This window comes from Mirounga leonina, unplaced genomic scaffold (assembly GCF_011800145.1).
Source record: "Mirounga leonina isolate KUSES-001 unplaced genomic scaffold, KU_Mleo_1.0 Mir_151, whole genome shotgun sequence".
Classification (NCBI taxonomy): Eukaryota; Metazoa; Chordata; class Mammalia; order Carnivora; family Phocidae; genus Mirounga; species Mirounga leonina.
This window is the reverse complement of record NW_023270377.1, coordinates 9,393,399-9,410,509: the sequence shown is the minus strand read 5'-3', so window position 1 is coordinate 9,410,509 and position 17,111 is coordinate 9,393,399. Positions and strand designations below refer to the sequence as shown.

The following is a 17,111-nucleotide window of genomic DNA, read 5'->3' as shown; positions in this document are numbered from 1 at the left end:
GCTGGCTGGCTCTGATGTAAATGCTAAAAGGAGAATTCTTAGGGGCACCTGGGTGGCCTTCGGCTCAAATCATGATCCCAGGATCCTGGGATGGAGCCCCGCATCAGGCTCCCTGCTCAGTGGGGAGTCTGCTTCTCCCTCTCCCTCTGCCCTTCCCCCTGCTCATGTGCGCATGCACGCTCTCTCTCTCAAAATAAATAAATAAAATCCATCTTTCATGTTTAAAGGAAGGTAGGAATGGTTCCCTGGCAGTTAGGAAATCAGGAGGGCAAAAGGAATGGCTCCTTGGCAGCATTAAGATGTGAAAAACAGGGAGACTGACAAGCAATATCAAACCCAAAACGTTTTCCAAATTTTAAAAGAACGAGAGACAAGCGCATCCTGGACTTGGTAACATTTATTCAATATTCTGTGAAATTAGCAAGAATCAGAAGAAGCACATATCAATCCAATACAGCCACAAACATGTCCTGGATATAAATAAAGATGCACTATGAGAAATACTCACTACAGAAGGAAATAGTACTCTCTTATATTGACTACCTCTTAGCAACAAACAACTCCAACGTAAATTTAATTTACTCACGGTATGAAACCCTTGACTTTTAAAAGGAAATATAGATTCAATGTGATCATAATTTGCCTCACGAGGCCCTTTTGCTGCATGATTTCAAGGCCTGGCTTGACGACTGTTATGGAAATGACAAAAACGAACTCAAAAGAACATTTCTGCAAGGTTCAGTGAAACAGTGCAGAAATAAGTTACTTACCCATGCACAGAATAAGGCAAAGGCTAATTTCATTCGGGTTAGGAATAATAAATGCAACTAGTTTCTTATTCACGAAATAAACATCTCAGACTTCGTTTTAGGTTAACGGGTATACTGTTATATGGGTCATACTCTACATATGTTTTCTAACTACTCAGAAAGCCGGCACTCACACGTCACATAGAAACTTCTCCTCGATTAGACTTAGCCTCTGTAACAGCCACAGAAAGTCAACTGCATCTCATGACGGTTATCTACCATGGGAAGAGCACACACTAGTCGAAGCATACAGTTTAAAGAGCTGAAAGTACATTAAAACGTAGTCTATGGATTTCACAAATTTTGTTTTTTTTAAAATATTTTTTCCAAACTAAAAGCTGCAGAAAATTAGTTCTTCGATATTCTACCGAAAACTCTTGAGCAGCTACCATTTCAAATTTCTTAAGCTTTTTATTTTCTTAAAAATATTTAAATGAGGGTAGTATCCCATCTTTTTGAAAAATAATCCCCCCCAAAAGATTACAAATCTTTTGTTTTAATCAGCGTGACCAGGGGTTTGTCATCGGGGCTGTAGTCCTCATAGGCGATGGGGGTCACGTCGTACATCGCAGGCCGGGATTTCTTTCCAAACCTGAAACCACAGGGGAGAGAGGACCCAAGTTAGATGAACAGTGGATCTCAAGTCCTATGAAAAGCAAGTGGTGAGAATTAACTTAAATTCAAGAATCAGATGGAACAATAAAAATACCCTAAGAAAGATATTCTCTAGCAAGCACAGAAATTTAAGAGATCCGGATATCAGCGCTGAATGAGTACGCATGTTAGTCTCCAGTGCAGGAGGTAAAAAAAGGATTTCATGAAACATGGTGTCCAAATGAATGTTGAAGCTTCCAGGTTAAATCCTGGCAAAGCAGTCGGCCCGACAGCCCTATAATAGGTTTTAAGACAACATGTATCTATTTGGCTTTTTCTTCTGAGACCCGTTAACCATCTGGAGAGGCAAGTTTATTTTACATCCATTTTAGTGCCTGGAACATACTAGTCTTCCTGGGGACTTACAGGAAGGTTAGGAAGGCTCAGAGGTCATCTGAGGTCCCAACATGAGGAGAAGGGCAGAGAGAGGAAAGGACTTCAGATAAGGAGATGTTTGTCCGTAATAGTTGGCACCCATCATCCAACCCCATCTACCCATTCCTCTGCACACCCCACATACACACAAGCCATTGTTTGTTTGTTTGTTTTTCTCTGAGCACAAGCCATTGTCCCCAAAGATCTGTGTATGCAAGAATCCCCTCAGCAGCAGGCCTGACGCCCAGAGGCCAGGGGTGTCAAAATCCAATTTCAGGACTTCCTGCCAAACCAGTCTTAAGATGGAAGGGTACTAAAATAAAGCCAATTCAACTTCTGGGTGGTCTCTTCCCATTGAAGGCCTCACCTTCCCTAAAGTCCCTGGAGTACCATATGATTTAAACAATCTTCCACATTTACCCACAGTGCCTCCTCCCTCAAAAGAGACCACATTTTTTAACCATTTCAAGTCCAATAAGGTTCAAAAAAACAAACATGTAAAGAACCTTACATTTTAAAAAGGCTGGTGGGATGGGCCCTGAAGACTTCAAGGGGCTTATTTACCATGGCTTTCAGCCTACCTCCCCGGCCCCCATTCCTCCTTTTCCCTTTGCTATCTTGGAGAGCCGGTCTTCTTACATTCAGCAAGGAGAAGTAGAACGGAGTGGGAAAGGAGAAAATGATGCATTCTTCATCGGATCTTTTGTGTTTAAACATTCATCAATCTTTTGTTCTGATTCACTGAAGATTTACTGGTCTCCGGGGGCACCAAGGCACAAACCATGCCAGATGGGTACCAGGCAAAATGCAGACTTAAAGAGTTAATGCATTCTGCCACCAGGAAATCCAAGGATAGTACCAAAAGATGAAAAAGCTTTCGATAAAATCATGTCTAAAATGTGAAGCCACACTGGTGCTTGCCTACATGTGGGCTGGATTCCAGCCTGTGGTCTGTTTATCTAAACTGAGCAAGGCCTGCCTCATCTGAGACTAGGGAAAGGGCAACAATGTAAAAGCCAACTGGACCGGAACACTTTCTCCCAAGGCTGAAACTTTTAGAAGCTACTTTAAGGCACAAATATTTTGACAATCTATTTCTCATAAAACAGCTAGATTCATGGGTAACAATACACCACTAATAATATTGATTCATTTCAAAAGTCAAGCGATACCAGGAAAAAGCCCTCCAGGTCCTCACATAGGTGCTGTGGGACAGTTTCCTGGGGGAACTTTGATGGGAGGGTCAGCAAATCACAGATTGCCTACTAATCAGTTGGCTGGCCAAGAGGAAAAATTTAAGCAACTTAATAGGTTGAATATGTGTTTAAAATATCCATTTTATTTTTATATGACTTCATAGTTTGAGGAAGAATCTGTGTCTCCAAAATCTAGGAAGTTAAATGCCTCCACGTTATACAATCTGCCAACAAGCTAACATTCAAAAGGCTGTCATCTTAAATTGTCATCATGGGGCTGAATATCAACGAGGCAGGTTTGAGGATGGGTGTTTCGGATCCACTGAGCATAACGAGGCAAGGGCTGAAACCGGTCAGAAGCAGCCATGCGGCCACTGTACTTACACGGAATCAACTGAAGAACGAGAACCTTGCTTCATATCGAGACAAGTCACTGGCTGCGTGCACAGTGCTGATGAGATAACTCCAAACCAGAATGGGTCAGAAAGCATAAAGCTGGTGGGGCGCCTGGGTGGCTCAGTCGGTTAAGCGTCTGCCTTCGGCTCAGGTCATGATCCCAGGTCCTGGGATCGAGCCCCACATTGGGCTTTCTGCTCAGCACAGAGCCTGCTTCTCCCTCTGCCTGCCACTCTGCCTATCTGTGCTCTCTCTCTATGTCTCTGTCAAATAAATAAATAAAATCTTTAAAAAAAAAAAAGCATAATGCTGGTTACAAAGGTAACCTGGTTTTGTTTTATTTTATTTTATTTTATTTTATTTATTTATTTATTTTTTAAGGTAACCTGGTTTTAAAAGGGCTTAACTGCCTCAGCGCTATCTTGGAGCTGGAATCCCTGTCCTGTGACTCAGCTAGCTCCTGAGAAGCCTATCCAGCCAAATTCCTCAGGTGAGATACAGAGGTCTCCCCCCAAAGTGCAATATCCACCACAGAGAAGTAAAATGGCTTCTAAAACACAATAAAATGAGGGGCGCCTGGGTGGCTCAGTGGGTTAAGCATCCAACTTTTGGTTTCAGCTCAGGTCATGATCTCAGGGTCCTAAAATAGAGCCCTGCACTGGGCTCTGCGCTCAGCACGGAGTCTGCATATCCCTCTCCCTCTGCTTCTCCCCCTGCTCAATGACTCTCTCTCTCTCTCTCACTCGCTCTCTCTCACGAATAAATAAAATCTTTAAACACAATAAAATGAAACAAGACTTTCCTTGAATCTCCTACACCTATCACCATGGCAAGCTCACATGTAGTAAAAAAAATGAACTCGCAGTCCTACTTAAATTTTTAATCCCAACAGCTTTTTATATTTCCTTTGTGTTAAGAAACAAGCCAACACCCACAGAATTCCATTTAAACTCTCAGGCACTAAACCGATGTAAGAGCTTGCTGTGTTATGGCAGGAGTATTTACGTGACTCTTCCTTTAAGTAACACATTGGTTTTGGTTTTGTTGTTGTTTTTTTTCCCTTATCACAAAGATACGTTTTAAATGTAAAAAACAAGTTTGGAAAAGAGAGAAATTTACCCTGGAGACCAGGGGTTAAGAATGTATTTAGCCTGCAAGCCAACGACAGCCTGTTGCCTGTTTTTAAATAAAGTTTTATTGGCACGCAGTTGAGCCCCTCCATAATGCATCTTTGCTACTTTTGCACTACAGAGGCAGAGCTAAATAGTCACAGAGACCCAGACAGTGTAAGGTCTGTAAGGTCTAAAATTTTTTGCAGGCCCTCGATGAAGACTGTAAGAATTGCCTATAGTCCCGCCCTCCGAAAGACCTAGCACAGAAAGCAACAAAATCAGACGCAGTAACAGAAGTTGGGCATCAGTAGCCTTAAAGTCACTGACGTGTCCAACACGCCCGGTGACAAGTCTCGTACTTCTTATGTCACTGTAAGCTACTGCAACCAACTGCAAGGCAGATCAAAGAGTGTGCGTTCTTCCAGCTTGTACTTGCCTGAAAGTCAAAAGCTAAAACACCACCGCAGGGAATGTAGGTGGATCTGACCTTGAGAAAGGCCAGAACTCCGAGATGCTATTTGAGAAAACGTGACCGGATCCTTTCACAGCTGTTCTGGGGTTTTTTTGTGTTCTGTGATCAGGCCCTTCGAGCTGAGGGAGCAGTGAGCAACCTGCAGCCGCGACATGATCTCGCTCTGGAGCCTGGAAGGCCCATTCGCTCCCGCTGGTCACTTGCAAACTCTCTCCAGCCTGAGCGTCAGCAAAGCAGTCACAGAACACAGGACTCTCAACAAGAGAGAGAGGGGAGCACCAGCATCAACTGAGTGCTGAGGTCAGAACCACCAGACCCTTCCTCGGCCACTCGTGAATGTCACAGGTGACCCACTCGGGACTCGTCCTGCGTCGCTACTGAGCTGCAGTTATTCTGATCCAATGTCAGCAGCTGGGAGGCAGGCTGTGAAATGGGTGTTAGCTGTAGGTCACTCCTGGAAACTAGGGAGGAGGTAATATCAAAAGGGTTATTATTTTTTTTTTCCAATGCCTTTCTAGGGTTTCAGGGAAAAGGGAGTTCAAAGGGGCCAACCAGCCAGAGACCCAGCCAGGACCTCGAGAGAGCCATGCTGTAGAAACCACAAGTCAGAGCTGAATCAATGTTTATAAGGGAATGTTCCAGATATCTCGGAAGGTATTGTATTAACTTCAATGGTTTTATCTGCAGTCGCTGGTGCATGGAGGAGCTTATTGGTTGGGAATTCTGCAGTAAATATTTTTGATAAAAATCGGCACCAAATAAGAACCAGGTTTGTAAATGCTTTCAAGTTTATTCTTTCCTTCCAAGACTACACAGTTAAACATCTTCCAAGTGGGCTACATAAGCAGGAAGCTCAGAAAAACCTATCTTACTAAACCATTCTGGGGCTGAAATAAAATACTCCTGTCGAACACAAAAGAATCTTAGCCAGAGGTCCCTCTGGGGGTAGAAGGAACCTGACTCCTTGGGTCTCCCAATACATCCTAGTGTAACGCCCCTGAATCTGCTCCTTCCTGGTGAACTCAGCACCCGGGAATGGAGAGAGAAGCCTCTCGAGCAACAAAGCAGCTTATCTCCTCTCCTCTCCTTTTTACACCTTCTACCACCTCTCATCCCGTGACTTCTGAGTACTGCGAACACTCCTGCGGGCCACTTACAAGGCCTGTTGCCCTAGGATGAAGCCACCTGTCAGGCAGGTCAAGACATCCTACACCAGGCCCTAACAGAGACTGTCCTTTCACTACAGACCTCAAATTCTGGGAAGTCAGGCCTACTATGCGCCAGGACGCATTGAAGACAGGAATAAAATGGCCTTTTATGTATAGGCCGGTGGAGGAGTCAAATTAACAGGACAGGCAGGGACTGGTCTCAGGGCTCCCTGGAGGCTGTGCTGGCAAGCTCAGCCCTGAAAGGAAGGAGGGTCAAGAATGAGCAGCCGTGCAGGGCCTGACTTGGAAGGGGATGCACCTTCCCCTTCTCCTTCACAGTTCTAGAAGGGGGGTACAGCTCTCAAAAAGAAGATACCCTCGCCCCACCTGGGCATCGGGGTGGCTTCTCCATGTCTCCCAATTTCTCTCCTTCCAGTGGCTCCTCTCCCTGGAGGCCAGGGTCGGGCTTTTGCTTCCATTAGAGGGGCAAGATCACAGTCAGATCGGAGTCTCGGGTTTGGGCACTTCCTCGCGAAGAAAGCAAACTTTCTGAACCTCTCAGCTTCTACGCCATTCGGACAGAGTTTGGATCTGTGTGTGTTTTGATCAAGACCAGTACCCCATGTCTCAGCAAAGGTTATGCATCCACTAGGTCTCGTGAACCCCAATCTTAAGACACCAAGCTCAGCCCACTCCTCGCTACCACACAGACTTTCTGAATTGTGTGCTTTAGATTGTTCTAGCAGTTAAAAGAAGAGATAGCTTTCCTTTAATAAAGACTGTCATTATTGTTCTGGTAGTAGATATCCTTTGCAAAAGTCAACAAAATGTTAGATTAGCTGATTTTTTTTATTGTTAGATAAGAGATATAAATATGGTGTTATCTGCTTACACAGGTCTTTAATATTCGTAATTTAATTTGATTGCCTTAACTCTCTAAGCAGGGAGACATGTCTTTTTTCAGTTGAGGGAACAGTATTTGTGGAGGTTTGACTGGTCTGTGTGAAATAGAGTCAGGTAATGGCGTAGTTGGGCCTCACGCTCCCTCTGTGGCACCACAATCACTCCTTGTCTCTCCAGGAGTCTTTCCTCCAGAAAAGGACACCGTGTTATATGATATGAACGCTAACAGCAGAATGATAGCTGTTTGTTTCTCCTTAAGTAAACCCCTAAATCAAATGTTATTTCTATCCAGGCTGTTTGAAGAACGTAGCTAAAGACATTCCAAAAAGCAGTCATCAAGAAATGTTTCCTACACCGTGATTAAGAATCGGCTATTTAAAGCACAGATAAACACAAATTAAATGAATGAATGTCTTCAATGAAAACAGAAAGCTAGCAGCAAACGCAAAGGGGTTGCTTATAAAGCAGCTCAATTATCTGTCCCCGGTATGCCTTGAACCTATGCTTTCGTCTATGAAATCCTCTTTGCAGGTGGGAAGTCCCGTTCATAACATCACCCCGGTCCCAGGAGTGCACAGGTGGAAGCGGGATCTCCCTTACGCCCCCCCTCCGCCTCCCGCTCCCCCCGAAGCCCACCTGGCATGCCGGATGGAGGCGATGGCGTTGCTGAACTCGCTGTCGATGCTGCGACAGTTATAGAACTCCTCGTAGGCTGGCCTGGAAGAGCCCTGGTACTCGATGCGGCTGATGCGGCAAATGCCCACAATGAGGATGATCAGCATCAGGATGAAGGCGACGCAGAGGGCCCCGATGATGATGTACAGGGAGTGCCGGGGCATGTTGGTGAGACTCTCCGCCATGTGACCCGACTTCCACTGGAGGTCTGAGGGGAAAATAAGCAAAGGACTGGAAGTGACCCGTGACCTTTGGAATGGGAGAGTCTTCACTGTCCTTGCTTGGGCAACCTAAAATATAAGGGCTGTCCAAACCGGAAGAATTCTTTTCTGTGGATAACCTAGATCAAAGGCTACTGTCCTTAATATATAAGGGGCTCTTACAAATCATTAAGGTAAACCAAGAACACACCATAGAAAAATGGGCAAAGGATATAAAAAGGAATCCACCAAAGAAATACAAGTAGAAAAGTGTTTAGTTTCACGGTTCTTTAAGAATGCAATTCTTCTATCGGTTCCCAAATATTATTTAAAATTTTTGATAACCACAGTTGACACGGGCGCAGACATGAGGATGTGTGAACTGATACACAGCCCTTGTGTAGACTTAATGGAGTACCTTTTGACCCAGAAATTCCAATTTTTAGAATTTATGCTGGGGAAATGATCCTATAAATGCATAAAGCCCTACATACAAGGATGTTCATCTCAGCATCCCAATTTCTGAAATGTTAAATTGATCAATTATTACACATTTTGAAAAAGGTTCATTAAATAAGCACGACCCCCAGGTATTCACCACTCAAAGTTAACACTGTTCAAAGTTAATAAAGTTCATATTGGACCATTTTCGCTTTACCTTTTTTTCAGGTATTTTTTTTAAAGAAAGAAAATGTTACAGCCACAGCTAGAGGCCCCACCCCCATACCCTCTCCCCACCCCACAAGCAGAAAAACAATTTATAAAAGCTAAAATAATGGGAAACCACCTAAATATTCAGCTCTCAGTGAGCTGGAGAGATGTTTTGTTCTAACAAAAAAACAAAAACAGGACCTAACCATATGGTACACATGAGCTCAAAGTGTCCATCCACGCATTGAAAAGCTCAGGACAGAGTGATAGTAATGATGAACATCTGTTGCCTCCCTACTATGTTAAGCTCTTTGAAAACATCTTACTTAATCATTATGACCGATCAAAGATGCATGATTTTCTCTCTCTACTTTATGGGAGATCGGCATCAGTGGCTGGGTGAGTTCAAGTGCAGATTCAAGTCCTTAGTGTCTGCCCCACACAACCACACGTGAACAGCAGAGATCACTGGAAGGCAGGATTACAAGCCATTTTTATTTCTTTCATTCCACTTCTCAGTCTTTTCCAGCTTTTTTCAAAGGAATAAAATATTCCTTTTATAACAATATTTTAAAATAAGCAGTAAGTTGGGGCGCCTGGGTGGCTCAGTTGGTTAAGCGACTGCCTTCGGCTCAGGTCATGATCCTGGAGTCCCGGGATCGAGTCCCACATTGGGCTCCCTGCTCAGCAAGGAGTCTGCTTCTCCCTCTGACCCTCCTTTCTCTCATGCTCTCTGTCTCTCATTCTCTCTCTCTCAAATAAATAAAATCTTTAAAAAAAAAAAATTAAAAAAAAAAATAAGCAGTAAGTTATTGGAAGAAAACATCCACGGAATTTTCTTCCAACACAATAGTGGAAGAAGTATGGGCTTTGGGATCACACCACCCTTGCTGTCAATCCCCACTGGGACATTTACTTGACCTTCCTGAGACTTGGTTTCTTCATTTGCAAGATGAAAATAGCAACAGCTACCCCATGGCTCGCTGGGAGCCTAAGTTAGGGAACATGTAAATAATAGGAAGAAAGTCTGCTGCTGGGCACGTGGTGGGCAGTCCTAAAAAGGCGCAGGTATGGTGGTGGAAGAGGGATAAAGGATAAAGAGGAGGAAGGCACTGTCCTCTGGAGCACACACCGTGAGCTCAGGATTACTGAGCATTGCCCTGTGCCCTTTCAAAAAACACCAACCGGTCTGAGCAGGAAAGTAAATGGAAGAATGTGACCTGCTGTCCTGCCCGAAACAGGCCAAGAGTGCCAGATTATGTCCTGTTTGCAGAACTGCACACGCGTGGAATGTTCTGGATGATGTGAACAGGATTTGAAAGGAAGTTTTGAAAATAAAAAGGGCTCAATAAGACAAGAGAGAAGTGAAATTCATGTGGGAAGGGATGCCTTCTCTACTAGACTCACAGCGCCCCCAGCTCCAGACCATCATTTGCACATTAGGACTCGAGATGCCTGGAAATGGGACTCAGGGGTGGGTGTGGAAGGGCCCGTCTTCCCACCAAATGCTCAGATTCTCACCATGCTGTATGCTGTGAGAGTGTTTGTGATCTCCGGGTATTCAGACCCTCCTCTTAGCTACATCCTCAGTGCACAGAATCCGAGAACCAGTTCTTTACCTTGAAAAGTGACAATCAGAAGAAAAGCATGGGTAGATTCCCAAACAAGGGCCAAGTGTGCAGAGCCCTTTCCTAGAAGCCTAATGGGAATAGGGCCCTGCCCCAAGCCTGAAGAACGAGATGAATGAAGCGTGTTCGCATCCAGATCTTCTGACTCCTGAGTTTTCACCAAGACCCCTGAAGGCTGGTTTGGCCATCCGAGGCTGCCTGCCCAAGCTCACGAAGCCCATGCAGCAGTGAGCTATTAGCGCATTCACTGCTCCATCTGAACCAGCTCACAGACAGGCAGATGCACCAGCATAAATCACAGCAAGGTCGCCACGGACAGCAGAAGGTGTTTTTGTGAAGCTAGAACTCAGCCTCGGTTGCAGATCACAGCCATTTCATTAGGCAATACCTGGTGCGCACTGAGAGAGACGCTCATTTTTCTGGCTGAAAGAGGAGCATGACTCACTTGATTTCCAAGTATTTCACCATTCTCTGAAAAATTCAGTTGTAGGCTGGAGTCCAATGCTCAGAGTGTGCTCTAACACCCATCTAGCGTCAACACAAGGAAAGCCAGCACTGCTTCTACTCCAGCTTGGTAGAGGGCTCTGCTCTGATCACCATGGCGGGATCACACGAGTTCTTGATGAGCCCTCATCGCTGAAGCCTAACTTCATGTAAACAGCTATACATCGTATCGACGACCACTACCGTGGAAAGACAGCGGAGCCGGGTGTCCCAGGCCTGAGCTGCCCACACTGCTGACATTTCTGATCATCTGCTCTACTTCCCCAAACTCTGCCTTCCAGGCTGCTGGAACTTTTGGGAAAACTTTCTCGAAATTCCCCCGAAAAAGTCTGCCCCCTCCTCCCCTACCGCCCCTACCCCTGCTCTTTTTTTTTCTACCTTACTGTCAGCTAAAACTTCTCTGATAGAAGTGAGTGTGGCTGCTTGACACACTAATCAGGTTGGAATTGGGCTGGATCTGACGAGATCCAACCCTTGGTCTGGAAGCGGCAAGTATATCTGCACCAGGCGGCTGCACCTGCCGCCCCTGGTCCTGGCATAAGTCATAAGACCCTCATGAGCTATCGCTTTGCGGCATCCCAGGAGTTCGGTTGCATGCATCACTTACTACACCAGCTACAGCACAGCTCAAGGAGGAACTGTGCACCAGAGTGTGCTGGGTGGAATGATCCCATCGGCTCCAGCAGGTGCATGACCCAGAACACATGCACACAAACTGTTCGGGGAAAAATGTCACGCTTAGGGGTCTGCTAGACCAGCTGTATTTAGGTTGCAACTAAATTTGTTTCAGGTTTTGCATTTTCCAAAGTGTTTTCACATTTACATTTCAACTGGCCCTAAACAAAGCACCTTGAGCTAGGTAGAGAAGCTGGACTTGGAACAGCTGCTCAAGGTGATAGAGGCCATCTGTGGCCAGGCTGAGAATAAAACCAGACCCACCTACAACCTCCACCCCACCAAAAGAGCTGTCATTAGACTTATAAATTTCATTCTAAAACACACTGCCTATATCTGGTTTTTAATTTACCTACATGAACGTAGCCAGACTAGCTAATGTGTTCACCTACGTTATTTAAAAAGAGAGTGAGTGTGTGATGTGTAGACATCAGACAGCTAGATAATTTTTGAGACCATCTGCTGCTAGACTACTTGAGAGGAAGAATTTCAAATTACCTTCTGTTTCCTATAGCTCCAAGTTATCTGGACAAGCAAGGCAGTCAATGAGATTAGAAAATATTAACAGCTCTCATTAATCTTCAGAAGAGAAAGGCATAGGAAAGGAACAGAAAGAACAGCTCACCTCCTTCGTAGGATCCATTCCCTGAACAACCATTAATTTGGCACCTACTGTGTACCACGCATGGTGCTGGGTGCCGGGATCTAGAGTGAGGGAAAGTAGACAGTTGGCTTCTGGAGCCCCCAGCCTTTTGAGGGGTACAGGGACCCCAAAAATGGTCACAAAGCAGTGGCAGACATACAAGTATGCTGAGCCAAAGAAGGACCACCTTTGTGGTGCTACCAGAAAGGACAAAGGGAAGCTCCATCTCACTGGGGAATCAGGCGAGCTCCAGTGGTGAGGGTCTGCAGGAACCTGGGCTCTACAGGTACGTAGGTATTAACCAGGGACAGGGGAGAGCCGAGGGAACACGGTCCCAGGCCAAGACCTGGGAGGAGGTGGGGAACAGACTGGCATCTAGCAGGAGCAAGCCAGAGGCTGGCGGAGGGGGGAGGGCTCTCTCTCACAGGTCCTACAGGCCCGAGTGTGGCCTTCAGTCTCTAGTCTTCAATAAAAGCTTGGCACTGACAGGGATGGAAACAGTGGTGGGAAGGAGGTCTGAGTATTCAGATTTGCACTTGGAAAAGACACCTCTACCAGTTACAACCCTGCAGAGGAACCCAAGGACACGATGCAAAGTGAAACAGGTCAGGTACAGAAGGACAAATACTGCATGGGCTCACTTATATGGGGAATCGAAAGAAAAAGAAAAAGCCAAACTCACAGTAACAGAGTGCCAGAGGCTGAGGCATGAGGCACAAGGGAAGATTTAAAAACAGGAAGAAACAAACCAAGAAACTAGAATGGTGATTGCCAGGGGCTGACGAAGGGGTCACGGGGAGTTATCGTTTAATGGGGACAGAGTTTCAGTTTTTCAAGATGAAAAGAGTTACAGAGATGGACGGTAGTGAGGGTTGCTCACAAGATGAATGTACTTAGTACCACAGAACTGTACATTTAAAATGATTAAGATAGTTAATTTCATGTTATATGTATTTTGCCACAATAAAAAGAACTGGAAAAAAATTTTAAAAAGAAACAGACTATATATTTTTAGAAAACTAGAAGAAAATAAGAAATGCCTCTGGCCACATATGAAGAAAGGGTTGGAGGGGCTAGACTGGGAGCCATGTGGTGTTACAGCAGTGAGGGAGATCTGCATAAGCCAACATGGATACACATTCTATATATTATTCAGCAGAAAAGCAAGATGCTGGACAGTACATATAGAATGGTCCCATTTGTATGGGAGAAAATGAGGACTTACAAAATTGACTGGACACATCTGGAAATATACACGATAAATGGCTAATGATTGTTACCTTTGGGGAGCGAAGTGGATGTCTGGAGGAGGAGGAAGATTAATTAATTTTATTTTTAAAGTATCCTAGTTTATACAAAAATGAGAACTAAAGAACCCAACCAATTTGTACGATAAGGACTGTCCATATAACATAATCATGTCATGGGTTTCTTCAACCATTATGAAATTCCATGCATTTTAGGGAGGAGAGTCTCAAGACATCCATGTAGACTCTTTCTGGGCCCCTTCCCTGGGTTCCTAGGGCAGCCTGCAGAAAACCTACAGCAACCCCACCACATACCATGACCTACCCATGGATTATGAGCTCCTAAAGCAGGGGCTGCTTCATTAATCTTTATATCCTGGGCCTACTGTTCAATGTTTGATAGTAGGAGGCCCTTGATTATTGGTTGAATTATAAATCCAGGATAGCTTATTCACCTATTTGTCAACTGCAGAATATCATGAATTTAATAGTTTAACCATAGATTCAACTGTTCAATGTCCTTAACTGTCCAACTGTTCTTGGTCAGCAAGATTGACTGTAACTCTACCTGTATAAACCCCACAGCAACTACACAGATGGTACAAAACAACACTATTAGACATGTATAGGAATTGTAAGTGTTAGACCTTGACTCTAGGAAGGCAAAATTTTTATTAAAACCCACGAACAAAATTGTTATCAGTCCCAAGTTGGTAAGAATGGATGAGAGATAACTAAAATTTCACCAGGTTGTTTTGTTACTTTCCAAGACTTGGGGTTTGCATTTGTTTCAGAGTTATTATAAAACACTAAAGCTATTTAAATGATCCTTTTAGATAGTTCTGGATCAGTGTTCTGGGTGGCTTTGGTGAATCTTTATGGTCTGCTAGATTTTTGCTCCCTATTACTGATTGGGGAACAGATAAATAACTCTAAAAGGGCAAATTTCTAAGAAACATTCACTATTGGGTTAGTCAATGTGCAGAGAAGGAGACAGCTGTGCTAAAATCTAAAAACTCCAGACATAGTGCAGTGCACAGGCAAAAGCCTAAAGGCAGGAAGAAACTTGACCTGTCCACGGAAGAGAAAACAGGACAATGTTTTGGCTGAAGCAGACTAAGCAAGAGAGGGAGGCAGGCAATGTGGCCTCTGGAGGCAGAGGTCAGGCTGATGGGAGACTCCTTTACCACTTTCGACCATCCCGGAGGCCTCTGTGCTATGTAGCTACGTGGGCTATAGTTCTCTGTGTACATCTGAGCCTTCCTGCTGGGGTCGACCCACCTGACCTTGTACCACCCAGGCATTCTCCTCTCTTGGGCCCTAGATCCATCCCATTTGATTCAGATCCAGTTCTCTAGATGCTGGCCACCAGTTCCAGCTACGTGTCATAGCAGAGCTCACCTGCACATTCTCCATTCTTACACTCAGGTCAAGGGTGGAAGCATCCAACCCTGGAACCTAGCAGAGCTTAATCTGTGATGACATTGATTTGAGTGCCTTTGGCCTAATGGAGAGGTGCAAATGAGATCATCAAATGGGAAGTGCTATTGCAGGCCAACAGAGAGCCCGAGTGTAGACCAAAAAATTTTGGGATGGGCCCCCTCACACCTGGCCACTCAGTGTGGCCCGTGCCCTGGGCATGCATCATCTAAAAAGACAGCTGCCGAAGGTTGGTCCTCCCAAGGAGTAGCTCATGGTATATGAGCCACAGTAAATTAGCATTTATTTAGTGCCTACTGCATAGCAGAAGTGTGCACATATTTGCCTCACGGCTCCTTCCCATCACCATCTTATAAGTGAGGATGACAAGGCCCTGAGAGGTATATTTGTTTGTCCAGGTCACATGATGGAGCCAGAATCTGAAGCCAACTTTTACCCTTTCTATTATTCCATCTTTGTATATCTTTTGCCTATATCATCATCACTGGAAGGAAGTAAAATTTCAATTTTTTATAATTATGGTACTTTGCTTAAAAACTTCTTAAGGGCCTCTTGTGTATTCCTGACTTCTTAACCATATTATCCTATACCTTTATCTCCATAATTAAGATCTAAAAGTTATCAATAGATATTACTCTGCCCCAAGGCACAAACTTTGTCATTTCCAACAGCATCGCCAAATTTTAGAATGAAAACTGGTCCCATTTTATGGGTAAGTAAACTGAGGCTTGGCACAATTCAATGCAGCCACACAATGAGTGTCCTGCCAGGGGAAGAACCAGGGTCCTGCTGAGCCAAGTCTGGGATGCTTTCTGCCAACAGACCCCGAATGGACTTAACATCCTACACCAGCTCATAGCCATTGGCCTTTTGACCATGGAATCCCTTTCAGTATCTTTCTTCAACAAGACAACACTTCTTGCCCATCTTCAGCAAGGCCAGTTGGTGCTATGACCACTCTGTCCATGGGTGTTTTAGGAAAGTCAATGATGGGGAGCCCGGAAAATAATGACCTTCTTCCCCTCTCAAGCTCCAAAACAAGAGCAAAAAGACAAAGGGTAAGCAGGGAGGAGCCCAGAGAGTGTTACTGGTCAAACAGATGTTGGAGAAGGCGGCCCCTACCTCAGGCCCACACTGAGAAGGAGACAAGCCCAAGGCACCGTAGGCACTGCTGGACCACCCGTGGGAGGTCGTTCTTGAAACAAAGAACAGAAGAGTAGGGGCAGCTGTCTCCTCCAAAAGGAGACAGACAGACTGACAGGGCTATGCATATGTATTTGCCTCCTTCCAAACTCGCACAGCGGATGAGCCGTCTCTACCTGAAGAAAAGTAGGGGAGGGCTGAGAGAGCCCAGGAGGGGGCCCTTATGGAAGATCCCCTGCCCCAGTGAATTTCAGTGAGAAGAAAACCCCTTTCACGGTTGAGTTTTTCCCAGTTTCCCAAACAACCGGAACACCGACCTCTGTGTCGGTTCTCATTTTCACCTCCATCCTAGCAGACCCACTCTTTTAATACATGAAATCTTGATTATGACATTTTCAAACTTCTGTGGGCTCATCTCTAAGAGAGAACACTTTGCTCTCCGCAGCTCGTAATGTTTTTCCAATTTTCTTTTACCCTCATCCTCGCTGGACTGTTCTCCAGGCCACGGATGGAACCTAATACATTTGAAGACACTTGAAGACATAAATGCAAAGCGAGTCTATATTCAGTGTGCTTTTTCATGTTTTCAACACAAAGACTCTATTTTGTGCTACGATTCTAATGCTTCTCTGCTCGGCACATTTTTGGCTGTCTTAGGAGCAGGGAGCTCTGGATGACATCTGCACATGCTCATCCCAGTGGAAAGGCTGGCTTCAGACTCAGGAAGGAGGGAGAGGGGCACAGAGCAGGGAGCAAAGGTACTCCTCTGGGACTCGGGAGGCATGGGTGACTCAGGTTGGCCACTCAGTGGCTGACAGGGGCCACCTGGGCACGCTCAGTGTCCCCTTCTCATTGAATGCAAATACGAGGTTAAACAACAGCATAATACTTACGGATCTCGCAGTTTGCACCCACCCAGCCGTGAGGGCAGTGGCAGGTGTAACCATTGGGCTGGTCCAGGCAGGTACCAGCGTGATGGCATGGGGTACTGTCACATTCGTTGATGTCGATGTCACATTCGTCACCTACAAAGATAAAGAAACACAGTAAGGACAGCTGGCTTCACCAGCGGCGCTGTCACCCATCACTGCTCTGGCCAAGCAGAGATCCGAGGCCGGGGTCACGGTCTCCAGCAACGGATCCCAACTGGCTGTGTACATGAAGTGGGGAACTCTCCCCAAAGTCCCAGACAAGGGATCTTTTGCTGAAGTAAAACTAAAAAAGGAAAAAAAAAAATGGC

At 45.2% G+C, this 17,111-nt stretch overlaps 1 protein-coding gene across 1 annotated transcript in view; it reads right to left on the bottom strand.

The window, feature by feature from the left end:
- Positions 1–379: 379 nt before the first annotated feature.
- The window catches only part of DNER (delta/notch like EGF repeat containing), a 171,572-nt gene continuing 154,840 nt past the window's right edge, over positions 380–17,111 (bottom strand). Inside the window, exons 10-12 of the mRNA XM_035006941.1 lie at positions 16,765–16,896; positions 7,702–7,948; positions 380–1,401 (exon numbers count right to left, since the gene is read on the bottom strand). Of these exons, the coding sequence (XP_034862832.1) occupies positions 1,290–1,401; positions 7,702–7,948; positions 16,765–16,896 (491 nt within the window). The 3' untranslated portion in view covers positions 380–1,289. The remainder of the gene's footprint in view (positions 1,402–7,701; positions 7,949–16,764; positions 16,897–17,111) is intronic.